We start from the raw sequence: 27,732 nt of genomic DNA, 5'->3' as shown, positions 1-27,732 counted from the left end.
GGTCTGGGAGAAAGTCACCATCCTCCATCTAATCAAGTCATGTGCGGACATGCAAACAGCACGTTGGAGCCCTAAGTGCTACTGAATCACAGAATGAGTATTTTACTTTGATTTTTTGTGGTAAATTTGAAATCCAGTCCTCAATTTGTGTGTATACAAAAGAAAAGAAGGGATAACTATAATAATGTATTCTTTGATAGACACACTTTCAGATATAAATTATATGCAGAAGATGAAAAAACTATTGCAAATTTTACTTGTTGAACAATATAGTCTCGATCTTATGACTGACATATGATCAAGTGGTGATACATACTATAAAATGTAATTAGAAACTTTTGTGAAAGTTTTGTAAGCAATATCTCCATTTCATGAATTAACTTACCGCTCCTGGTCTTGTTCGAAAGCTTTTTGCTCAGCTTCTAGACTTGCCTGCAGACCAGTGTGTTCCTGGCTGCTGTTCATTGCAGCCAGTTTCCGCTTCTGCTCTTCTCTTTCTATTGTAGAGTGTCTTTGGAGTGCTGAATGCCTGCGCTCCAATTTAGCAACTGCTTGCTCCAAGGACTCCCTCTGCTGCTTCTCCCTAGACTCAAGGATTTCTTTTTCCTTTTTTCTAACTTTCTCTTCCTGACGAGCGATATTAGCAGTAAACTCGAAAGTTTCTTGGAGCTGTTGTAGCTGGTCACTGCTGGCTCTGAATTGTTCAAGCTGATCAGCCTTTTCCTCAATTTCTTTCTCAATCTGATATAGAGTTTTATCTAATCCAAGCAAGCCACTGTCCAGAATCTCAGATGCCCTCTGCTTTTCCTCCATCAATGCTGGCAAATGGTTGTCCTTTATGTACTGTAGTTGTCTTTCTTTGCATTGTACCCTGTGTTCGGTTTGCTTGACCATATCCCACTCTTCACTCACAGGAGTTGAAGTCAAAGAACCGTCATCTTCTCTATTGAGATCCACATTCAAAAGATTTAATCTTCCAAGAGTATCCCGATCTGCGATTATTTCATTTTCTAAGCTTTCCTTCTGTTGGTTTAAATCATCAACTAAACTGGACAATTTCTCTAGCTGCGTCCTCTTAAATGTAGTGTACCTCTTTGTTGCTTTTTCTACCTCATCTGGATCTTCTTCTCCTTCAGACCTAGCTTCCTTAGCCCGTAAAAGATCCTCCCTAACGTCTTCAAGAACTCCAATTTCTTCTTCAAGCCTCAGGAAATCTCCTCTTTTGAGAAGTTGGATCATTTCTTGCTTTTCTCGAAGTTGCTCCTCAAGACGGAACACAAGCTTCAGTTGTTCCTTCTCTTGCTCTTCCAGCCTTTTCTTCTCTACTTCTAGTTTCATATATTGCTCATCTTTCTCCTTTTTTAGTTTTTCTAGTTCTTTGAAAATCTCAGTTTTCTCCGCTTTCTCTGTACTATGAAGTTCCTGCAGTCTCTGAAGTTCTTCTTGGACCTTTGCAAAAGATTCTTCTTCTTGCTTCTTCTTTTGGAGTTTTATTTCATGCTGCTCCTTCAGTCTCTCTTCTTCGAAATTCTTCTTTTCAGCCAAAAGATCTTTTAGTCTGGTTTCAATGTCCATACTTCTTCTCTTTAGACTCTCCTCCTGCTTACGGATTTGTAATTGGACAAATTGAGTTTCTTTGCGTTGAGATTCAACTTCTTGCTGCATTTTTTCCAGTTCAGCTTTTTCGGTTCTCTGTTTGTCTTCCATTTCTTTTATCATTTTCCTGAAAGAATATGCATATATTTAATTAAGATCAATATTATATACACTATGTACACATTATATATACAGTACAGACCAAAAGTTTGGACGTACCTTCTCATTTAAAGATTTTTCTGTATTTTCATGACTATGAAAATTGTACATTCACATTGAAGGCATCAAAACTATGAATTAACACATGTGGAATTATATACTTAACAAAAAAGTGTGAAACAACTGAAAATATGTCTTATATTCTAGGTTCTTCAAAGTAGCCACCTTTCGCTTTGATGACTGCTTTGCACACTCTTGGCATTCTCTTGATGAGCTTCAAGAGGTAGTCACCGGAAATGGTCTTCACTTCACATTTGTGCCCTGTCAGGTTTAATAAGTGGGATTTCTTGCCTTATAAATGGGGTTGGGACCATCAGTTGTGTTGTGCAGAAGTCTGGTGGATACACAGCTGATAGTCCCACTGAATAGACTGTTAGAATTTGTATTATGGCAAGAAAAAAGCAGCTAAGGAAAGAAAAACTAGTGGCCATCATTACTTTAAGAAATGAAGGTCAGTCAGTCTGAAAAATTTGGCAAACTTTGAAAGTGTCCCCAAGTGCAGTTGCAAAAACCATCAAGCGCTGCAAAGAAACTGGCTCACATGAGGACCGCCCCAGGAAAGGAAGACCAAGCGTCACCTCTACTTCTGAGGATAAGTTTATCCGAGTTACCAGCCTCAGAAATTGCAGGTTAACAGCAGCTCAGATTAGAGACCAGGTCAATGCCACACAGAGTTCTAGCAGCAGACACATCGCTACAACAACTGTTAAGAGGAGACTTTGTGTAGCAGGCCTTCATGGTAAAATAGCTGCTAGGAAACCATTGTTAAGGACAGGAAACAAACAGAAGAGACTTGTTTGGGCTAAAGAACACAAGGAATGGACATTAGACCAGTGGAAATCTGTGCTTTGGTCTGATGAGTCCAAACTTGAGATCTTTAGTTCCAACCACCGTGTCTTTGTGCGAGGCAGAAAAGGTGAAAGGATGGACTCTACATGCCTGGTTCCCACCGTGAAGCATGGAGGAGGAGGTGTGATGGTGTGGGGGTGCTTTGCTGGTGACACTGTTGGGGAGTTATTCAAAATTGAAGGCATACTGAACCAGCATGGCTATCACAGCATCTTGCAGCGGCATGCTATTCCATCTGGTTTGCGTTTAGTTGGACCATCATTTATTTTTCAACAGGACAATGACCCCTAACACACCTCCAGGCTGTGTAAGGGCTATTTGACCAAGAAGGAAAGAGATGGGGTGCTACGCCAGATGACCTGACCTCCACAGTCACCAGACCTGAACCCAATCGAGATGGTTTGGGGTGAGCTGGACCGCAAAGTGAAGGCAAAAGGGCCAACCAGTGCTAGGCATCTCTGGGAACTCCTTCAAGATTGTTGGAAGACCATTTCCGGTGACTACATCTTGAAGCTCATCAAGAGAATGCCAAGAGTGTGCAAAGCAGTCATCAAAGCAAAAGGTGGCTACTTTGAAGAACCTAGAATATAAGACATATTTTCAGTTGTTTCACACATTTTTGTTAAGTATATAATTCCACGTGTGTTAATTCATAGTTTTGATGCCTTCAGTGTGAATGTACAATTTTCATAGTCATGAAAATACAGAAAAATCTTTAAATGAGAACGTGTGTCCAAACTTTTGGTCTGTACATTATTTTATATATATATATATATATATATATGTGTGTGTATGTATGTATATATATATATATATATATATATATATATTATATACACACACACACACACACCTATATATGCATAGAATACCTTACTATACATTTATGGTCAAAAGTAGATTGTAGGGAGAGCAAACTTTTGAAACTTTCATAAAAAGACCGGCAAAAGCAATTATGTGCTTTTAACAATTGAACAGGATTCTTCACTGTTAAAGGGTCAAAAAGAAGTAAAAGCAGACCAAGAAAGTCTACTGTACAATCACTCGTCAGATCCCATTGTCAGTAATCAATAGCCAGGTATACCTTCTCATTTCTTATTGTCAGTTCTCAGGCCTCTCTTATAACTCAAGTGCCACTGGCAATAACTGATGAATACAACTGTCTGATTCTGACATGGTTCTTTCCTGAAAAGGATACTGTACCAGAAGTTTTTTTTTTTTTTTTTTAGATATAAAAGGGTCATGGCTTTCACAAAATGTATGTCATTTTTATTGAACAGAAAAAACAAGTTTCCTATATCAATTATCAGTTAAAAATGTTAAAGGGAAAAAAAATGTTTACTTTAAAGGGATTGTTCACTACTAAGACATCCCATTATTAAACTAAATGTTCGACCTCGAAGAAAAAAAAATAAAAACCTATACTCTCCTCCAGTGCTGGCTCCATTCCCCACCTTCGTACAAACTGAACATTCAGAGGAAGTCAGGACTTCAGCAGATACTGGACTTCCTCTTCATGCTCAGTTTGTCAGAAGGCGGGGACAGTGATGCTGATTGGGCGCCGGGCATCACGTGTCATTCCCCCGCATCACAGCCCTGGGACTGCGAGTGCAGACACCGCTGGGCTGGAGCGGCATAGGAGGGGAAAATAGGCTTTATTTTTTATTTTATTTTTTATCGGGGCCGAACATTTAGTTTAAGAAGGGATTGTCCTAGTAGTGGGCAACCCCTTTAAAACATCTCAAAATTATTGAGTAAACTAAATTTACTCAAATGTAGTTCACGGTGTAGTTGGTTCAATTAAATATTATGTAGACCCCCCCAATTGAGATAAATCCCCTTTAACAGCTTCCTGGACAGGTCGATTTTTTGTTTTAGCGCTTTTGTTTTCTTCTCCCTTTCTTTTAAAAGCCAAAGCTTTTTCATTTTTTTCCATCGACAAACGTATGAGGGGTTATATTTTAAAGGACGAGTTGTAGTTTGAATGGCATCATTCATTTTACCATTCAATACACTGGAAAGCAAATGAAAAAATCCAAGTGCAGTGAAATTGCAAAAAAATAAAAAAAAATGCAATCCCACAATTTTATTTTGGGTTCTATTTTTACGGTATTCATTTCCTGGTAAAAATGATTTGTGAACATGATTCTTCAGCTCAGCAAGACTACAGAATTACCAAACTGAGGGCATATGTACAAAATTATGTCTTTTAAAATTGGGAGAAGCTACCAAATTTGTATTTATTTATCTTTTGAAGTTGAACCAGCTTCAAGTACCACTGGCATTTTTTTTTGCCAGTTATTTTTGAAGCACCACTCCAGCGTGTTTTTTATTTTTTCAGTGCTGGATTGGTGCTTCTAATGCAAGATCCCTGGCCATATTCTTATACTCATGTACAGTCTTCACTTTTTTTCGATGCCACTCCGGCCCTGCGGCGTCATCTTGAGACAGCAGCTTCTCACTGGATGGTAGTCAATTATGGTAGAAATTATGTCACAAGCTCTCAATACAAGTCTGTAAGAGCCAGAAAGAGACTCTCATAGACATGTACCGAGTTGTGATCGCCGACTTGCTCCAGAAAACACTGGAGTGATCCGGCAGGCCACAAACTGCTGGAGACCGGCGCCAATAGAAAGTGAAGATGGCGGCAAGTAAGTATGAGAGCAGGGGTGGGGAACTTGCATTTGAAGCAGCATTCCAGCACTGCAATAAAAAAAAACGCTGGAGTGGCGCTTTAAAATGCTACAAAAGACACCAAGCATCTTCTCTCTGTCCTTTTGGTCTGTCCATAGACTTTTAAAATGTAGAACATGGCAATACCAAATATGTGCATTTAATTCTTTATATTTAATGGGGCAAAAGGAAAATAATTACTTTTTCAGTCCCCTTGTGACTGTCCGATTGCCTATGCTACATACTGCAATACCACAGCATTGACGTATCTAGTAAACATCATGGCTTCCTATGAATACCAGCCACATTATGGGAGCACTATTATGACAGCTGGCCTTCAGCTGACCATTTGCTGCCATAGGAAATCCATTGCCACCCTGCAATCATGCCGAGGGGGCAGCGATGGGAGCATGGAATGGCGCACCTACTAGCCTGCGCTCTGAAGATTCAGTCTCCAGTTGCTGCTGTTAGAGGCAGAAGATGTCTATGTAACGCAACCATTATCTGACGGGAAAGATGCAAGCCCAGTGCAAAGACCTGACTTATTACGCAATAGTACATCTTATATCGGGAAGGAGTTAAAATGCAAGTACAGGAATCGCTGGTTGGACATCAACATTATGTTACAAGTATTTATAGTAGCCTGGACACAGGACCTATTACTTGTAAGCAGTAGAAAAATCAGGGCTTGCAAAATTTTTAATAACCTTCTGGATAAAGCCTACTGGTGACATACAAGTCAGAGCTGGGGTGGGACCCAACTTTCTTCTATTGAGATATTTTTGTACATACGGATATAGTATCTATTAGATCTTTGGTTATCATTTTGGTATGCAAGTGAACTATATCCAATAAACAGATTTTTTTGTTATTACGGTAAATGTTAATCTATTAGATCACTTTCTTGTTTTCCCTACCAGCAGGATACATAATTATTCTAATCGCTCTACTTTTGACCATTAAGCTCTCTAACTTTATACTTTAATCACTTTTATTCCCTAAACTCTTACTTTGATTAAAAATTGTTCCCCATTCCTCTTCACTACATAAATGGCACCAACTATTATTATTTTTATTTTGAGTTCTATATGCGCTTATTGTGGTTTTTGTTAGTGCAGATCTCTCTCTTTCTATTGCAAAATGTGATATCCTTGCAGAACCTGCACAAAAATGTCCATGCTGTAGATTAACAATTCTGCACCGCAAGTCAATTTCCAGACAAAAAATATGTAAGCGTGATTTCCGGAAATCTCATCTATTTAGCTGATACTGTATTATGTGGTCGATTTACTGAACATTAATTAGTTTGGAAAATTCACGCTAATTAGCAATGTGTGAACTTAGTCTTGGTGTTCGGCATGGATGAAGTTGTTACCACTGTCCAACTGGTCACTTTTGAAGTGTTGGGGCACCCATGTTTGCAAAAAAAACAAAACAAGGATCTTTAGTCTTAACACAGCAACCTACTAGTCACCTCAATATGATGCAAAATGTAAAACCTTTTTTCTGTGCTGACGTTTTCCTTGCGGTGTAGAGAGCAGAGCCTCCATCAGCGCATTACTGCCATTACTGGTGTACGGGGCCCGGGGAGCAGAAGCAAAGAGGTTGGGGGGGCGGATTGGGTGATTAACGCAGCCTGACCTGAGGAAGGACAGTTGAGCCAGTGTATATATGGCCTGTGTGGCACGCTGGGGCCTGGGATAATTACTTTGCTTTCTTAAGCCCCGGGGTCCCAGTCCCTCGAAGCCGCAGCTACTTACATTGTATGGCTGCAGCAGAGGGAGCTGGCCGAGTCTGAAATCAGTGACGTCAGAAGCTGCCGGTCCGCCCTCTGTTGCTTAGAAGCCTGCGCACCACGGGCCCTTGAGGCACATTATATGCAGGAGCTGAGGGCCAGAAAGTGATGAGTTGTGCGCGTCCGTCCGCTATGTATGATATGGTGTTCGATGGGGACTGTTAAAGTGTGATTGGTGAGGACATGGTCCAGAAATGGAGTTTTTCCCAAGAGTGGGAGGTGAGACTGTCGAAGGTTCGAGAGGTGGAGTTGGGGCTGGAGTTGAGCCTGGGCGGAGTCTCAAGGGGGCCCAAAAATTTTGCCACTATGGGGCCCTGAAATTCTTGCTGACAGCCCTGGTAGAGAGAACCCATTAAGTAATGTTCACACGGGACAGAAATGTAGATTTTCAGACTGGGTTTCAAAACTATTAGAGTAGCACAAAAACGGATGGGATATTACTAAAGTACATCTACATGGTGCAAATAAGTGACCCACAATACCAATATTAAATCTACTCAGTATCGGTTCATGCTTTGCAGATGAAATCTGTAGTAAATCCGTATCAGAATCCTCAAGGAGTTCTGATGAAAAAAATGTTTATTTTGATGGGGATTTGCTGCAGATCAGCAGAGCGAAATTTGTAAGTGTAAAGTACCCTAAGTTAATTTTCATACATAGCAGATGGAGGTTTTTTTTGTCCAAATTCGTTCCATTACCTTCACTGGGATTACTTTGAGACACCGCACATGGAGTCCTGCAAGTTCTATTCACTTGAATGGGATGGTCCCAGAAAGTTTTAAGGATCTGGAGTGGGTAAATCAGCAGGATTGAGATGTCTAAGCGGGTCCACACTTCTTTTGTGCACGTTTTGGAATGCAGATTAAGAATGACAAATATTGCTGAGGTTTTCAAGAAAAAACGGATGTAAAATGCTACATTTGACAAGCATATTTTTGTATATCCTTGTAGAGTCAAAATGGTTTGAGGACAAATGCATTTGCAGTGTAAGCAGGAACATTTTTCAACCAAAACTGGCGATCTTCTATGAATTATTCAAATGTATACTGAGATATGCTTTTAAACTATTTTCTTTGCTGGTAAAACTCTAAAGTAATGGATGTGTAGGCACTTGCACAAATTCAGAGATTTGCAAGTGAATTCTGACTGACATATCTTTATGTTTTCTATTAAAAAAGTAGACAGCCATCTTTTGATTTGCGATATAAAGTCTTGCCTTGGAAACTGCATTCAGATTAAGGGCCTAATCTCGAAAATTGACAAACTGCACCAATTTCTTCATGTCTTTCTTCTAAATGGCTTTGGGTTTTCAGGGCCACACGGCGCACGAGAATGTGAGGGAAATTTCATGAATAATATTTTGGAACATTAAAAAGAAAAGGTGACATTAAAGTAGCCATTGGCTGCAGAATAACTTTGCGAAATAAAATTTAAAATTAAGTTCAAATTTAATAGAAATATACCAGTTATTTATAAACTATGGGGAAGGGGTCATAATTAATAACTTAAGGGACTTCAGTAATTGACTTTTATGGGGTTCTCCATTATAGATTTTTTGTAAGGCTATGGTCATATGAACAAATTTTTTCTCAGAGAAAATTGCACAGATTATGGTGGTCAGAGAGTGGACAGAGAGTGGTACGATTTTCTCAGATGAGAAGATGGGAAAAAAAATTCCCCATCTTCTCCATTGTGTGAGTCTGAAAATCAAACCGCACTGATTTTCTTTCCACGGACTCACTGACTGGCATTGCCGAATACAATCCGAATATCGGATGCAAATCGTGCATGCTGAGATTTTTTCCTCTCACCAAGGAAAAAAAAATTGGACATGTGCACAGAGACATAGAACAACATTTGTCAGACTGCGATCTGATGTTTTGTCGGATCGCACTCTGACCAAAAATATGGTCATCTGCATAAACCCTTACAGAGAGAAAAAACATTTTCTAAACATTTTCTTTTACAAATTGAGCAATGTAAGGAGCCGAGATTCCATAACAAGTTTTTCATGTGGCCATGGAAAAGCTATTTTTTGGGATCTTACATCCATCTTGTAGACTGTGAGCCCTCACGGGCAGGGTCCTCGCTCCTCCTGTACCAGTCGCCGTTACATTTTGTTCAAGATTACTGCAATTGTTTTTGTATGTATACCCCTTTTTCACATGTAAAGCGCCAAGGAATAAATGGCGCTAGAACAATAAATAATAATAATCTACACATAAAGATGTGTAGGTAATCGGATAAGCAAATGATAGAAAGCATTTGTACAGTGTCCATTTTAGGACATGATCAGATATCAAAATCAAACATCAGAATAATGTCAGTTTGAGGCTAAATACCCTGTCTGACGAGTGATTCTGACGAGTGACTTTTACAACTGTAATAATAATAATAATAAAAAAAAAAAGTAACTGTTCGCTGATGGGACTTGAACCCAAAATTCTGTGTCCTAAAGCCAGTGCACTAACCACTGACCTAAAAACTCAGTTGTAAAAACCTGAAAGTTCTATTTGGTTATATGATTTTCAGTGCAAACTTGTCTAAAACTCATTGGGACTTATGCACAGACTGCAAGCAAGCCAAATTCAAATGATGTTTGATTTTGATGTGTGAGTCTGATGTGTGACTTTCATCAAACATCAGAATCACAATGACTTTTAGTCACCCTGAGTATTTTCATGGTTGATCTCATAAGACAAGAAAAGCAGCTAGTTGCTATCACTTGACTGGATAGTGCAATGGTAAGGTGTCAGCCTCTGAAACTACAGTATCAGAGTTTAAATCCCAATAGGAATAAGAATGTTTTTTTTTATTATGCCTATTTAGCACACAAACTACAGGGGTGTTTTACTTTTAATATCTGACATTCTGATTGTCATCCTGATGTGTTAAGAGTTTCAGACACGCTGTCTATTTGCATGGTAAATTACATAGTCAAAGTAAATTGGGAGTTTGCAGCCAGTACTTGGGTGGATGGAAATAAAAATTTACAATAAAGACATTTTATCATTAGACCCCTTTAAGAAATTATGCAAATATAAAGTCACTTGGAAATAGAGATGTAGTAAATTAGTGCCTCCCAATTTACTTTGGCTATGTAATTTACCATGCAAATAGACAGTGTGTCTGAAACTCTTAACACATCAGGATGACAATCAGAGTGTCAGATATTAAAAGTAAAACATTCCTGTAGTTTATGTGCTAAATAGGCATAATTAAAAAAAAAAGTCAAAATTCTTATCCCAATCAGGACTTGAACTCTAGCACTGTAGTTTCAGAGGCTGATGCCTTACCATTGAGCTATCCAGCCAAGTGATACTAACAGATAGTGGTTCTGATGTTTGAAAAAAGTCACACATCAGACTCACACATCAAAATCAAACATCATTTGAATTTGGCTTGCCGGCAGTCTGCGCATAAGTCCCAATGAGTTATAGACTAGTTTGCACTGAAAATCATATAACCAAATAGAACTCCCAAGTTTTTACAACTGAGTTTATAGCTTAGTGGTTAGTACACTGGCTTTGGGACACAGAACTTTGTGTTCAAGTCCCATCAGCGAACAGTTACTTTTTTTTTTTTTTTATTATTATAGTTGTAAAAGTTGCTCATCAGAATCAGTTCTCAGACACGGTATTTAGCCTCAAACTGACATCATTCTGATGTTTGATTTTGATATCTGATCATGTCCTAAAATGGACACTGTACATTTGGAAATGTCCCTAATCACCCAAATAACAGAAATTATGCCCCTTCTCCCCCACACTCACCCAAAAACAATTGCATTACCTATGTAATAAATCCACCACCGCTCCCCGTGTTCTTTGTTTAGGTGGCATCTACATACAAGACTAATGCAGGCAGCAGTCTACAGCACATGACCCATGAGGCCAGAAATTGGCCCCAGGGTAGCAAACAGTCTTTGGACTCATCGTTCTAATGCTTAAACCACTGAACACCGTGATTGGGTACCCATGTGAGTTTTGTAGGCAAAGAATGGTAACGAGCACTGGAGCGAGGGGAACTTTAAAGGGGCATTCCCATCTCCAAGATCCTATCCCAATATGTAGTAGGTGTAATAATAATATTAACAAATACCACCAATTAGAAATGCAGTATAGTTTTTCTGATAAGCTAGGTCGCTTACACCATGAAGGCCACTGATCTAGCTTATGTATCCATGGCTACGACCACTCATATTGTGACAGTCAGTGGTTATATCTATGTGTACCTACGCTACTGCAATGCCCTGCACATGGGGTAATCGATATAGCGAATCAGAACAACTATATTACATTTCTAATTGGAGGCATTTGCGAATATTATTATTATTACTACTACTACACATACTACATGTTGGGATAGGAACTTGGAGATGGGAATTCCCCTTTAATAAGTAGGCAATTTTTTTTTCTAATTTATACAATTTACTCTTCAGTCTAATTTTATCTGATCCCCATAAAAAAAAAATCTTCAAGGTGACTTAAAATAATCATTTTTGATAAATCAAGTGTACTTTAATCCATTCTTCTGTGCCGTCATACTGTCGGCCACTTATCCTCGACCCAGAGTTCATAAACAAGCTTTCTTCTTTTGTCAATGTCTGACTGTTCTATGTAACCAAATAAAAAAATAGTAGTAAAAAAATAAAATGACACATTGACAAGAATCACAAGGTTTTCTTTATATTATATTATACCTTTTATTTTCCAGTTTCTCGAGTTCTTCTCTTTGTTGCCTTTCAAATTCGAGTCTGGTAGGAAAGGAGAACACAGATACGTAAGGAACTGACGAGTAAAGGGAAAGAAAGCAATGAATGATGACCATGGAAGATGTATTTAATGGAAATTTTAAGACAAGATGGTTTACTATAAAGTTTTTTTTCTTTATTTCACGAGAGATGAAAAATGGGTTTGACCAGAGCCACTAATTAGGTTTCCAGCGGCTGGCCACATCTAGTTGAAAGTTTAAATGTAAATGAATTTCTTGGGAGAAACTATTTAAGTGGTAATGTTAACTAAGACGGATAAATGATTAGCACAGCCCTCGCAAGTTCACTACATTCAGACATGGCAATCAATATATAGAAATTGAATTTCTCTACCTTAGACAGATTGGTCCTTTTACAGGGAAAAAGCTGCCACCGGAGGTAGAGAGAAAGCAAAGTGATCAATTGTGAAAAGGTTAAAAGTAAAAAGAAGAAAATAAGAAGCAAAAAACCAACTGTGTTCAGATCTACCGACCAAAAGTAATGCACGCATGGCCAATAATGACCTCAATAAGCATTTCACATATAGACCGACTTCAAAAGACATAACATTGGCACTGCTGAAGGAGGCTTCAATATGGGAACATTAGAACCAAGGGAAAGGAGAGCTCCAGCTTCACAAACATGCAAATGTTTATTTGTGGCTCAGTACAAAAAAAGCCGTGCAAACAAGATTAAAATATCATAAGTACTTAAAACAACATCAAACATGATGTTTTAAGGACTTATCTACCATGATATTTTAGTCTTGTTTGCCCGGCTTTTTTGTACTCAGCCACAAATAAATAAACATTTGCATGTTTGTGAAGCTGGAACTCTCCTTTTCCTTGGATTTACTGTGTCCAGATCAGGGATGTCAAACTCAAACACACAGAGGGACAAAATGAAAAACTTGGACAAAGTCGCGGGCCAACCAGTATACAGTATAATGGGCCCCACATAGTCCTCCATACAGTATAATGGGCCCCACATAGCCCTCCATATAGAATAATGACCCCACACAGTCCTCCATACAGTATAATGGGCCCCACATAGTCCTCCATACAGAATAATGGGTCCCACATAGTCCTCCATACAGAATAATGGGCCCCACATAGTCCTCCATACAGAATAATGGGCCCCACATAGTCCTCCATACAGAATAATGGGCCCCACATAGTCCTCCATACAGAATAATGGGCCCCACATAGTCCTCCATACAGAATAATGAGTGCCACATAGTCCTCCATACAGAATAATGGGCGCCACATAGTCCTCCATACAGAATAATGTGCCCCACATAGTCCTCCATACAGTATAATGGCCCCACATAGTCCTCCATACAGAATAATGGGCGCCACATAGTCCTCCATGCAGAATAATGGGCGCCACATAGTCCTCCATGCAGAATAATGGGCGCCACATAGTCCTCCATACAGAATAATGGGCCCCACATAGTCCTCCATACAGAATAATGGGCCCCACATAGTCCTCCATACAGTATAATGGCCCCACATAGTCCTCCATACAGTATAATGGGCCTCACATAGTCCTCCATGCAGAATAATGGGCCCCACATAGTCCTCCATACAGAATAATGGGCCCCACATAGTCCTCCATACAGAATAATGGGCGCCACATAGTCCTCCATACAGAATAATGGGCGCCACATAGTCCTCCATGCAGAATAATGGGGTGGAGGTTCTGGTGTCGCAGACCAAATATAACCACCCTGCAGGGCAGATCTGGCCCACGGGCCAGAGTTTGACATGTGTGGTCTAGACAGACTCCTTCCTTGCTCCAAACTGCCTGAAAGCATATGTGGATGAGCTGGACATTTTCTCTTTCACATTCGAGCCAGGTTTATCAACTACCAAAACTCACAACACAACAGGTGTGTTGTGGGGAGAATTCTGGCATAAAACTGGAAATGTTACAAAATTTTTGCAAAAGATGATGTTGTGCAAAAATGTTGCTGCTTTTGGCATTTTTATGCTATGCCCTGCCAGCTATGCCAACTTTTAAAAAAGTGTGAACAGCTGGGATGGGATGGAGCATAACCAAGTGCACTTAACTAATTCATGATAATTCATGCCACTAAAGTTTCTATAATTCTGCCAGTAATGTACTCCAGTCTCTGACTGCAGTAACATTTCTGGCAGTGGAGCATTGCAGCTGAAGGATGCGCCAAATTCACCAAGAGGCACATGTTCCTGCAGAGCACAGTTAATCAAGACGGTCATTCAAAATGCCATTCTTGAATAATCGGACCCATAATGTCTTATCTGTAGTTTTACATAGGACTGCAGGAAAACCTATTGGCTTTTTAGGACAGTAGTATTGATCAGTTAAGTGACAAAATCAGCATTGTTACCACTGCATATTATGTTTCTTTAAGGCTGGTTATTCATGTGGTGGGTAATGAAGAGTAAGGCCAAAAACAAGCGGCAAAACCACCTTTATTTTTTAACAGTTTCGCAGCAAGTCCAACGGAAGTACATCAACATCACTGTAACACTACAACCAAAAACAGTATGTGAAAATCCATCCTATATCAGATCTGTCGACAAGCCCAAACAGCAAAAAACTATTCAGATTGTATGGCTAGCACTCTAGCCTATTTTATTCATTGTTGGAGTGTGCAACAGCTGCAGGCTTATGCAATGGTGACGGTTATGCAGATGCGCTGTGTTAATGGTTGAATGCTGAAATCTGTAACATTCTTGAGGATAATGCTTCCCCTGCATCTTTCACAAAAGATTGATGGCTGCCATTAACCAATAAGAGTTCAGCAGCTCTGCCCAAGATGACAGCACTGCAGACAAGGCAAGACTCAACGGATGGAACCAAGGAGGGTTAGTAAAGCAAGTTTGTTAGTTTGCGATTAAATAAATTGTAGCCTGGGTACAGGGGTTTTCCAAAACCAGAAAACCCCTTTAAGATTTGTCACAAGAAGATTATACATTAACATTGGGAAACTGGTAGTAAAAAGGAGAAAAACACAACTTTCCTATTAAAGCTGAAAAATCTGTGGCATGTGAAACAACCTATGCCAATGAACACAGTCATAATCCAGTTTCAGGTCAAATATTTCTCTATCGCATGCAGTGAATAAAAGTAATGTAACTTCAGTAGGTATGTAAATTCTCTGTACTCAAGTGTCCCAGAAATGACCTTCCCTTAGAAGTATGAAGATCTCTTCAGTGGGACTATCACATTTTATCTGTAACTGAGGTTATAGTTTTATCACAGATGCACTAGGGTTATAGAAACTTTAAAAAAAATATATAAAACATTTTGACAGCTGGTAAGATATCGGTAAACAAAACAACATGAGACATGCTTTTAGGGTTATTCGCATGTTATGAAATTGGTATAGCTAGACAGCATGAAAATAAGCAAGATTGCAATGTACTTGCTTTTTGAAAATAATGTCATTCTCCTGTTGTGAGAACTTTTATCTTACATAGTGTACAAGCTTATTCCTAAGTAGATCAATGGGTAGTGCCTGGGCGCAGTAGCTACATTTCAGGAAAGGCGTTAACTCCTGAGATACCAGCCACCTCTCTACAGTCTACAGATTTTTATAGACTGCTCACCTCCCTATCTGTAAACAGTCCTGCAAAATCACAATTCCTGCCCCCCCATCAGCAGTTTCTAGAGTAGTTCTCCAAATCACTGCTCTTATTTTCCCAAGCCATGTGCTTGTTCAAATGCTCTGTTTTCTCTGTTTGTAAATATAGTGATAACAGAGTTCAGGATAAGCAATGACGGACCATTAATCAGTCAGGCTGTGTGCCCACGATGCGTTCTTTAAGCGTTTCTGCAGTGGCAAAAAGGCTGCAGAAACGCATGGTAGAAGGCCTGCCATGATCCCCAATGATAATCCACATGTGCTGTGCACATGCTGCGGAAATTTCCGCTGCAGATTATCATTGCAGAAAAAAACGCAGCACTACCAATTATTTTGCGGAAGTGCTGCGTTCTCGCCGCCATTGACTTGCATTGAAACGCATGTGACGCGCCCCCTGGGCCATATTCTTTAGGGGAATGCCCGGAGCCGGATCAGATGGGAGTTGTAGTCTTCCGAGTGGCTGTGACCCGGTCCGTGCCCAGGGTGTCAAACTCAGTTGTATGTGGCAGTCCTACAGATGTTATAAGTTCTTTATTTGTCGACTACGCCACCCGTTGTGTTGCGGTCACTGTGGCCGCCGCTGCAGCAGGGTCCGCTGAGGCTGTTGGTGTAGGTGCAGCTTTGGTGATATAACCCCCAACGGGTGGGGTATAGCCTCAGGGGGATCAGGTGCAGAGGATGGGGGTTGTGGTGATGCAGTGTAGACGGCAATCAGAGACAGAGTCGGGTTATGCAGTTTAGGATGTTTACTCACTGCTGATGTTCCGGTCACTCCAGCTTCGAGTGACCTCCCGAGCCGTGCTGCGTCCACCAGGTTCTGGATCCAGCCAACCCCCAAATAAGTCCGGAGCGTGACCCTGAGCTCTCCTTCTGTCCTTTCTCTGGCCGTCCCCACTAGTGATCCACCCAGGTCCAGCTCCCTCGGGCCTTCTGTTGGGAGACCCTTGGCCTTGGGTTCCCTGACCCTCCACGTGGTATGCCTTCGTGGTGGATGTGGTGGGTGACCGTGGCAAACGCTGCCCACAGTCTCCGGTCTCTGGCTGGGGAGTGTTTTTACCCCCACCAGCTTGGGTTCCGGTACCCTGGTGCCGACTCTTCACCCGGGGATTTAAGTTGGGATCTTGGAGTCCTTTTCTGCTGTTTCCCCCTCTGGGTCTCTCTCTCTTCTCCTCTCTCACTCTGGGTCTTTCTTCTCCTCTGCTCCTGACTTTCTCTCTGCAACTGACCCTGTTCTTAGTTGGTGCCCACCTTATATACACCCTCTATGTGTGAGCTCAGGTGACCAGCACCCAATGAGCTCCTATCTTTACCCAGGCTGCTCCCCCTATCTGCCCCTACACTACTTGGGATGTACCACCCCCCTCCCACTCCAGCCAGGAACAGACTCGGTCGTACCTGCACATTTCTAAGTGGGAGTACCGTCGGTCTGCTCCTCGGAAATGGGATGTGTGTAGTGCATGCAGCCTACCGAGCTCAGATCCACACTCCTTCCATACCCGGGAGTGGAATATCACACCTCTGGGTTGAGGTGCAATACCCCTGTAGCAGCCGAATCCTCAGGGTGCTACACATGGATTACGCATCACTGTATATGTAGATGCGCATTCCACGCGTTTCAATGTGCGGATGGTACCCGAGTGTGGAGGACAGGAGACTCTCTTCCGGACCTAGGTAACATAGAACCTGTAAAAAAGAATAAAATAAAAAATAAATGTTATATTTACCTTCTGAAGGCCCCCGCTGCGCTCGTACTCCCATGCCGGCAGATCGCGGTAGACCGAAGGACCTGCGCTGACGTCAAAGTCATGTGACGGCAGGTCCTTCAGTGCAGTGTACCGCGATCTGCCGGCAGCCAGGACGGAGTGAAGCAATACTCCGGGGGCCATCAGAAGGTAAGTATAGATTTATTTTTTTATTTTTAACCATTCTTTAAGGTCATACTATATAAATCCATGCCGTTTGCATGGATTTATATAGTGTGACCAAGTTGTCAAGCACTTTACATGTGATGCTAAAATCGCTTGGAAAGTGCTTGACAACCCGCATGCGGAAATGCATGTGAAGAACGCTTCACTTCCGCATTGTCCCTGGCAGGAAAAACACATGTACAATCCCCATGTACAATCCACATGCGTTTTTTTCTGCCAGGGAGATGCAGAAACGCTCAGGAAAAATCCAGAGCATTTCTGCATCCTGGGCACATAGCCTCACAGTAGCAAGTAAAAAGTCAGCAATAGGAGAAAGCTACTGAAACAGAACTGTAACTTAAGGAGGACGACCCATTCCCTCACCCCCCAGAAACAAAAGAAGTGAAAGGTTAGGCAGCAATGTGCTGCTGAACACACAGGTTAAGAATAACACACAAAAAAAGAGCGTTTTGAGTCCGCTTAGGGCTTGACAGCTTAAGGAGATTTTTACAGCACGTTTTACTAACTACTGCACAAGGAGTTTCCCAAAATGCCACTATGGCAGCTGTACATGTATTTTTGATAAAGTGCAACCCTAAATGTACCAACCAGCAGCATACTGGTAATGGATGCAGGATTTCTTCCCTTTGTTTTTTTTCTCTTTCTGCTCTTGATTAGTAGGTGAGAACTTTCAAGTGTGATGTTAAAGATGTGCTGTGTTCTTTGAACCAATGAGATTTTCCCCACCTGATACGGATTTTCCCCTCTGACAGTATGCAGTCTCGCAGTCATAGAGAAACTGCAGCTGCACCCCCATCCTCCATTATCTTTACTCTCGAAATATTTTTTTCTGACTGAAAATATTTGTAAACATTTACAGATGGTCTGTAGGTAGGGAAATGGGATCTACTGGTAGCTGGAAAATGCAAAAAATGCTACTTCCTCCAATGATGTTTTATATAATCAAATATACCCATTGATTCATGCAAAAAAAAAAGTTGTTAAACTAGGAGGTGTCACTGACATTGTGTTCGATAAATATCAGCTTGTAAAACACTAAATGTAAAATCTAACTAATTAGTTATAAATATAATATGCACTTACAGTCCATTTATATACAAGTTCCTATAAACAGTCATTTAAGGCTGAGAAAAAGTTCCTAAAATGTGTTTATTTTAAATCAAATCTGTAAAATGTCCAGAAAAAATTAATCTGCAGATAGTCTCTGCAAAAGTACCATCTAGTGCCCTTTATCTGAGTAGCACTCCTAAAAATCAATATTGACCCTTCAAAAAGCCTTGCCACATGACCTCCTGATTTTCACTGATTAAAGGCAGCAACACCGAAACAAGGTTTCCGCAAATGAAGTGTTTGGTTTGGCTTCTTTTCCCAAGTCATATGGCAAGGCTCGTTAAAATGTCAACATTTACTTTTAGGATTGCTATCCCCAAAATATAGCAGAGTAGTAGTCATCTTCTGCTCTGAAAAGGCTATTTGCATATTTAAAAACCCAGAGGAGCATTGCATGGCCTACAAGTCTCCATCTCTCTGGCTTAGCACTCTCCACAAGGAGAAACATTCCCCCTTTTAACTAGAAAAATTGACAAATGGTGTATATTATACTGTACTATTTTTATTATTGAACTGTTTTATATCCCTTCTATAGATTCAGATATTAATGCATTAAGGGATTATTTAGTTTTTGCAACTAAAATACCAACTGAATGTAAATCCTAACAAAGTGTCCTGATATCACTGGGGCTTTACAAAGACTATTGGGGTGCCTGAAGGTTGGAGTAAAATTGTAGATTAATGCGACCATTCTTTCATTATGGAAGTTATAGAGGCAAAGTTCAAGTCTAATTAAAATAACATAATATGGATGAACATGTAGATTACATAAAGTTTCACCAGATGTTGGCTTAACATACATAATAATATTGGCGATGGATAAGTAAATAGAAGGGATTTGGCACAGGGGAGGGGTGGTAGGAGAGGGAATCTTGAAGCCATAGGCAGTGACTGTAATTCAGCGTGGTCCAGACATTGATTGAAATCAATTGAAAAGTACAAATGTGCAGTTCACGACAGACCCTACAGCTAGTCTCCTGCACTTTGTACAGAGCGATGGAGATGTCTGCACGCTACGGTTAACAGATGACATGGCAATTAAATAATACACTATAAGCTGTGTATATCACATCACAAATGTTTATTTTGGCTCAAGCAATGCAAAAAACAAGCTTAAAGTAATTCAAATCACATGGGATGGTCAAACGAGCGATGAACACAATAGAATGACAGAAGACTTTCACAGGCGTTTCGCCAGAACCCAGATATGTAACAGAGCACTAGACACATCTCATCTATAGATATGGGATACTCTATAGAAACCTTTGCAAGAAAATGAACACACACTAATGGAAAACAAATCTGCCATCAACGAATGTTACCAGACTCTCCCATGACGGCTATTTCAAAGCGGAATGTTGTTTTGCTCATGAATAAATGGCATGTGCAAATATCGAATTAGTGAAATTACATAGTAGGAAAATAACACTGTGGAAAGAGTATGCATTTATCAACCCTCGAAAAGAGCAATGGAAAGATTACACTGTTCTACACACACTACTCACAAAAAAAGTTAAGGATATTTGGCTTTCGGGTGAAATTTCAGGTTGAACCTTTTCAGGTGAACGCAATGTGATTGTCTCTAAACTTTTGAATACACTACTAATGAAAGATATGAAGTGCGACAAAGAAGGTCCAAGACAAGATACTTGGAAGGGAGGTAAGAAAATTTCTAATACAATCCACAGGGAGAAGATTGGAACAAAACAAAATCGTGTAAACTGCGTGCTAGCAAATGCCAGGAGCCTGACAAACAAGATGGATGAACTGGAAGCAGAAATATCTACAGGTAACTATGACATAGTGGGAATAACCGAGACATGGTTGGATGAAAGCTATGACTGGGCAGTTAACTTACAGGGTTACAGTCTGTTTAGAAGGGATCGAAGAAGTCGGAAAGGGGGTGGAATCTGTCTATATGTAAAGACGTGTCTAAAGCCTACAATACGGGAGGATGTATGGGAGGGAAATGAGGAGGTCGAGTCCTTATGGGTGGAGATACATGGGGCAAAAAACAATAATAAAATTATCATAGGAGTCTGTTATAAACCACCAAATATAGCAGAAGCCACGGAAAGTCTATTAATGAGACAAATAGACGAAGTAGCAAAAAATAACGGGGTGATTATTATGGGGGACTTCAACTACCCCGATATAGACTGGGAAACCGAAAGCTGTAGATCTCAGAAAGGAAACAGGTTTCTGTCAATTATCAAAGACAATTATTTGTCACAACTTGTGCAGGAACCAACTAGAGGGACGGCCCTTTTAGACTTAATATTAACTAACAGGCCAGACAGAATAACTGAGGTGCAGGTCGGGGGGCACCTGGGAAATAGTGACCACAACATTATACAATTCCACATGTGCTTCAGTAGGGTGCCCAGCAAGGGAGTCACAAAAACACTGAACTTCAGGAGGGCAAAGTTTGATCAGCTAAGAGATGCCCTTCACCTTATAGACTGGGATAGTATCTTTAGTAATAGGAGCACGGATAGAAAATGGGAAATTTTCAAAACAGTCCTACATAGTCACTGTAGAAGGTACATACCTTATGGGAATAAAAGGGCTAGGAATAGGAGGAAGCCAATGTGGCTAAATAAGGAAGTCAAGAGGGCAATGAAAAACAAAAAAAGGGCTTTCGGTAAACTTAAACAAGAAGGCAGCGAGGAAGAGCTAATATCTTATAGGGAAAAAAAACAAAATCTGTAAGAAACAAATAAGAATAGCAAAAGAGGAGACAGAGAGACTAATTGCCAAGGAAAGTAAAACGAATCCCAAACTGTTCTTTAACTATATAAACAGTAAAAGGATTAAAACTGATGGAGTTGGCCCATTGAAAAATAACCTGGGTAAAATCATAGAGGGCGATGAGGGTAAAGCAAACCTACTCAATAGCTTCTTCTCCACTGTTTTCACAAAAGAAAACAATTTATCGGAGGAAATGCAGAGTGATAAAGTAAACCCTCCGCTAAATATCACCCACCTAACCCAGGAGGAAGTTCAGAAACGCCTAAATAATATCAAAATAGACAAGTCACCAGGCCCAGATGACATACACCCCCGGGTACTAAAAGAATTAAGTAATGTGATAGACAGGCCGCTGTATCTTATATTCAAGCACTCTTTATGGACAGGGACTGTCCCACTAGACTGGCGCCAAGCAAATGTGGTACCAATATTCAAAAAGGGGTCTAAAAGTGACCCTGGGAACTATAGACCAGTCAGCTTAACGTCTGTTGTGGGTAAATTGTTTGAAGGATTTCTTAGAGATGCTATTGTAGAATATCTTAATGATAATAACTGTCTAACTCCATATCAACATGGATTCATGAGGGATCGCTCCTGCCAAACAAACCTGATGGCCTTCTACGAGGAGCTCACAGCTGGACCGGGGAGAGTCAGTGGATGTTGTATACTTCTCCAAAGCGTTTGATACCGTGCCACACAAAAGGTTGGTATATAAAATGAGAATGCTTGGTCTGGGGGATAATGTGTGCAAGTGGGTAAATAGCTGGCTGAGTGATAGAAAGCAGAGGGTGGTTATCAATGGAGTAAGCTCAGGGTGTGTCAGGGTTACTAGCGGGGTGCCTCAAGGGTCTGTCTTGGGCCCTATATTATTTAATATATTTATTAATGATCTAGTGGAAGGGTTGCATAGTAAAATAGCAATATTTGCAGATGATACTAAACTTTGTAAAGTAGTTAAAACAGATGAGGATAGGGCACAGCTACAGGAGGATTTAGATAAATTGGGGAGTTGGGCCAAAAAATGGCAAATGGGGTTCAACGCCGATAAATGTAAGGTCATGCACATGGGAAAGAAAAACAGCAGTCACCCATACATATTAAATGGGAAATCGTTGGGGAAATCTGACATGGAGAAGGACCTGGGCGTCTTGGTTAATAGCAAATTAAATTGGAGTGCCCAGTGTCAGGCAGCAGCTGCGAAGGCAAATAGAGTCATGGCATGCATCAGAAGAGGAATAGGGGCATATGATGAGAACATTGTTCTTCCTCTGTATAAAGCGCTGGTAAGGCCGCACTTAGAATATTGTGCACAGTTCTGGGCTCCGGTGCTCAGGAAAGACATATTGGAGCTAGAGAGGGTACAAAGGAGGGCGACTAAGGTAATAAAGGGAATGGAGGGACTAGAATACCCAGAGAGGTTGTCAAAATTAGGCCTAATTACGTTGGAAAAGAGAAGGCTTAGGGGAGACCTCATAAACATGTATAAATACATCAGGGGGCAGTACAGAGATCTCTCTCATGACCTGTTTATACCAAGGATGGTGACAAAGACGAGGGGGCACACTATGCGTCTGGAGGAAAGGAGGTTCCTGCACCAGCATAGAAGGGGATTCTTTACGGTCAGAGCCGTGAGACTCTGGAACTCTCTGGGAGAGGAAGTGGTGATGTCCAACTCACTTAAAGAGTTCAAGAGAGGTCTGGACGCCTTTCTTGAGAACAATAAAATTACATCTTATGCTTAGTTAATTAATCCAGGGATTTAATCTGACTGCCAGATTGGTGTCGGGAAGTGAATTTTTCCTTAATGATGTAAATTGGCCTATACCGCATGTTTGTTTTTTTTGCCTTCCCCTGGATCAACGCTGCGGAATAGCTGCAGTGCACAAGAAATAGGCTGAACTGGATGGACGCTTGTCTTTTTTCAGCCTTATAAACTATGTAACATGTCCTACTGTTCAATGTGTACTTTTTGCACTACTTGCTGTTCTCTAACAAGGAGCTTAGTGGCAAAATTCACAACATGTGTTTGATCCTTGAATCGGTCAATACATTTTGGGGTTCAATTAGAATTGGTGTTTAAACAGTCCTCCTCATCATGCTGTTCACATTTTGACATGGAGACCAAGGCGACAACTAACAATTGATGAACAGTACCTCGCCATTGCAAGGATTCATGCAGAATGTTCTCAGACGGAAGTGGCCACTGAGCTTAGAGTCCTCGGCAGGGTGCAAAAGAAATACAGAAACTGGAAGAGTCACAGAAAGGCAGAGAAGTCTACATCCTTTTTTAGCCACATCCCACATTGATGACCACTTCATTGTGAACAATGCCTTTTGGAACCGGATGATGAATGCCACACAACTCCAGGCACATTTAAGGGAGGTGAAAGGCACCCAAGTGTCCCATCAGATTAATCAAAACAATTTAAAATCAGCGCGATCTGAGTGTTAGATGACCAGCAAGGGTACTTGACCACACCACCAGGCACGGACGTCGCCTTGCATCTACGCTGGACGAGGGACCAGTGGGCCTCGTTACTTTTCACTGATTAAAGTCGATTCACACTGAGCAGAAACAATGGCCGCCAACGATGATGGAGATGTCAAGGAGAGCACTGTGCATCAGCCACTGTTGTCACCAGATGTGCCTTTGTTGGTGGGGGTATTACAGTGTGGGCAAGTGTGTCTAGTCAACACAGAACTGCCCTACACTTTGTTAATGGTACAGTGACAAGCCCCTACTACTCGAATAACATTAATCCAGTAATTTGCAAGCATAGATGAATTCCATTTTCCTTGATATCTTTTCTTCATAGCCACAATATCTTGGTGAAATCTCTCACCACGCTTGTTGCTCACTGCTCCACAGTTTGGTGCAAAAAAGTCTAGATACGGATGTAAGAAATGAATCTTTAAGGACATGTTACAGCCAAGATCCTTATATGTTTTGAGTAGCTTTTCCACCAACTCTTCATAGTTATCTGTGCTTGAATTTCCCAAAAAATGAGTTACCACTAATGTGAATACTATCCATGCAGCCTGTTCCTTGCTTTGCAACAAACAGAGAAACTCCTCATCTTGAAGAAGCTTATGAGTCTGAAGTCTAATAAAGACTCATTCCTAAACTCAACCTTGCAAATTTACCAATGAGATACTTGAAAGCTTTTGCATTTTTATCCATTGCCTTTACAAAGTTCATCTATGGCCCCAACTTGATATGCAATGGTGGTAACAAAATATTATGTGGGTCAAAAAGTGCTGTCAAGGAAGAGTATGGATGTCCCATATACATTCAGTCAATCCAGCCAATATACACAGGATCTGCAAATGTTAGTCGAATGTGTATGGAGCCTTTACCCCCAAGTGAAGCAAGTGTCCACATACAGATTTTCTAAAAACAATATTCTTTTTTTTTAATGCATTAAGTTGTTTTTTTTTAGCCCTCTGGTAAAATGACACTAGTATACTCTACATGACCTGAAGTATTATTAATCATAATTTGTCTTCTGGGACAAAAAAAAACTTGGCATTTCAAAAAATAGAAAACTAGCTTTGATGTCAAACATGGCACACAACACAAATCGTGCTTAGAAAAAACCTCACCATGATAAGCGCACAAACACGAAAATAAAACAAATTCTGAGAAGAAATAAGCGAGATGAAAGAAAATGAAGAAAAATAAACAGTGGCCTCGCAGAACACATCATATAATCAATCTTCTTCCAAACTGCAGACGCAACTACTGAGGGCCTGGATAACCTTCAATTTAAACCTCAAAGTCACTCAAGATTAGTAGCGGAAAATCAGACTACATGTCACCGACATACTGCTGGCAGGACTAAGAATACAATAAAAGTCATCATACGAAAGAAGGAAAATCACAACTAATGGAGAGTTTACGGCACAGATGTGATGAGTGCTTGCGCGTAGAAACAATTCTATTCAGTCAATCACACAGTAGTTTTTTTGTTTTTTTTTGTTTTTTTTGGGGGGGGAGGTGGGTGAGGGAAGAGCTCGTCTACTTTAGACAAAAGCATTTTAGACTAAAGGTCTCCAATAAACAAGATGAATAAGCGGAAGAAGAGACAGGTATTTCCCTGTAGTAAAATGGATTAGTGAGCACTGCATTTACCAGGTCACCTTACTGGTCATTATGTATTATACTAAAAGGGTCATAGAATGTTAGAGTTGGAAGGGACCTCCAGGGTCCTAGTGCCCACCCTCTGCTCAATGCAGGATTCACTAAACCATCTCAGACAGATGTCTGTCCAGCCTCTGTTTTAAGACTTCCATTGAAGGAGAACTCACCACCTCCCATGGCAGCCCGTTCCACTTATTGGTCACCCTCACTGTCAAAAAGTTTGTTATAATATGTATCTTCTCCCTTTGTTTCATTCCATTGCTTCTTGTGTTTCCATGTGCAAATGAGAATGAGGATGATCCCTGTGACATCCCTTCAGATATTTGTAAACCGCTATTAAGTCTTTTAGGGTCCACTAGGAAAAATATATATTTTGTTAAAAGATTAGGATGTTCTGAAATAAAACCACACTACCCTAACTGCTCCCCTGCAGTTCACCACTGAGGCCAGTGACTGGCTGCAGCGGTCACATGTTGAGGCTGGGACACACCAGTGAGGAACCCAGAAACCAAGAGGATTAGTCGAGATAGTATGTCTCCCACCTAGTCGCTAGAATCAGACTGCCCAAACCACGGGAAGCATGAATGATAGTCTGGCTGTGCGACTGTCTTTATCTGAAACACTACTGTGGACCATAGGGATAGATGTGACCAGTGCAGCGTCTCTCAGCCCTGCTCCAGTTAACTGGCTTATATACAAACACATGACCTGTCAATCTCTTGAAGCAGGGCAGGGAGGAGCCTGGGAATGCATCGGACTAGTACAGTTTCTGACATGTGAGTACATAGTGAGATCTGTCTATCAACTCTAGTAGCTCTGGGAAAAGGTGGTCCGTAGCTGCACCAGACAGTCTCTTCTCTGCTTATGGTCCCAGCTGGATCTTTAAACGAGGCTCTCTCTCTGAAGCACTGCAGTATTTCAACTAAAAACTGGGATTTAAGGGGTAAGTTTTCTCCTTGTGGAGAGTGAAATGCTAGGCCTGGCACATCAGAGTGAGAAAACTTATAGGCCGTGCAATGCTCCTCTGGGAAATGAAATATGCAAATTGCCTCTTGAGAGAGAAAGAGGACTAGAACTCTAGTGCCACCTATTGGAAGTAACAATCCAAAAAGTAAATATCAACCCTTTAATGAGCCTTGCCATATGACAAGTAGATATTGACTTTTAGGATTACTACTACCGTTCCACAATAGGTGGAACTAGAGTTCAAGTCCTCTTCTTCTCTGAAGAGGCAATTTGCATATTTAATTTCCCAGTGGAGCATGCATGACATAAGTCTTCTCACACTGACCTGCCACCCTCAACAAGGAGAAATGTTATCCCTTAGATCCCAGTCTAATCTCTCAGCCAGCCAAATCAGATCTCATACTGTATCCGGAAACACTTTTTGCAAATTGAGATACTGGTTGGCTTTTATCCCAAGTCCGATTGCAAGGTTCGTTAAGGGGTCGATATTGACTTTTGGGATTGCTATTTCCAATACGTAGCGCTAGAGTTCTAGTCCTCTTCCTCTCTAAAGAGACCATTTTAAAAGCTAAAGACAGCTCGCACAGCCGGGCTAGAAATACAGGCAGGATGAATTGACAAGTTCACTGTAAAAGATTGTAAACCATTTAAAAATTTTTGTTTCAGAATAGGTAATCCTTTGACCTAAATATCCTCCATTTTGTTTGTCACAGCGATCTCCTGCTTAGATATAAGGTTAAATGAAGACATTCTAGTTGCTTGCAGATGCCAGTAACTTTACAGCATAGAGTTGTCCTACATTGTACATTTGTTACCAATCCACAGGATAGGTGATAATTGATTACTGGGGCACCACTGCTAGGACCACTCACTAGGAATGGAGGTCCTGGGTCCACCATACTCCTTACTGCACAACCGCAGTGAGGAGGAGTTTGGATGGAGTAGCGGATGAGCATATTTCCCTGGAGCTCCATTCAATGTCTGCAGGGTCTGACAAACAGCCAAGCACTGTGCTCTGGCCCCTTGGTGCCATGGAAATCCCAAAGGCACCTTAGTACTAACTGTGAAATTTAAAGGGTTAAAGGGCTGGGACAGGTCATGACGATCGGGTGTTGGGTGTAGAATACAGACAGCACCTGTATGTAATGGTGTGGGCACCACATGCGCTTACGCTGTCAATATGACATACAGCTACATCAGTCATATATAGTGGTCACGGCCGGTTACTACACATCGTTTTGATGAACAGCACTCGTCCCATGTTATTCTATGGGGCTGTGCACATGTAAAATCCTTTCCTCGAACAGAGTGATCACATTC

General features: G+C 40.9%; 1 protein-coding gene across 8 annotated transcripts in view; it reads right to left on the bottom strand.

Annotated features, from left to right (window-relative positions):
* Positions 1–27,732, bottom strand: part of KIF16B (kinesin family member 16B) — a 454,357-nt gene that overhangs the window by 138,576 nt on the left and 288,049 nt on the right. For 6 of the 8 annotated variants that reach the window (XM_073672199.1, XM_073672197.1, XM_073672195.1 and 3 more), the window contains 3 exons: positions 12,240–12,272; positions 11,835–11,888; positions 386–1,723 (listed from right to left, as the gene is read on the bottom strand). In XM_073672199.1, coding sequence (XP_073528300.1) covers positions 386–1,723; positions 11,835–11,888; positions 12,240–12,272 — 1,425 coding nt within the window. The remainder of the gene's footprint in view (positions 1–385; positions 1,724–11,834; positions 11,889–12,239; positions 12,273–27,732) is intronic. The other 2 variants (XM_073672201.1, XM_073672194.1) reach the window with 1 other exon arrangement.

The sequence above is a fragment of the Phyllobates terribilis genome, unplaced genomic scaffold (assembly GCF_046119375.1).
Source record: "Phyllobates terribilis strain yellow unplaced genomic scaffold, ASM4611937v1 Scaffold_3__8_contigs__length_932513732, whole genome shotgun sequence".
In the NCBI taxonomy this organism is placed as follows: domain Eukaryota; kingdom Metazoa; phylum Chordata; class Amphibia; order Anura; family Dendrobatidae; genus Phyllobates; species Phyllobates terribilis.
Note: the sequence above shows the minus strand (reverse complement) of the source record. Positions and strands in the feature narration are given on the sequence as shown.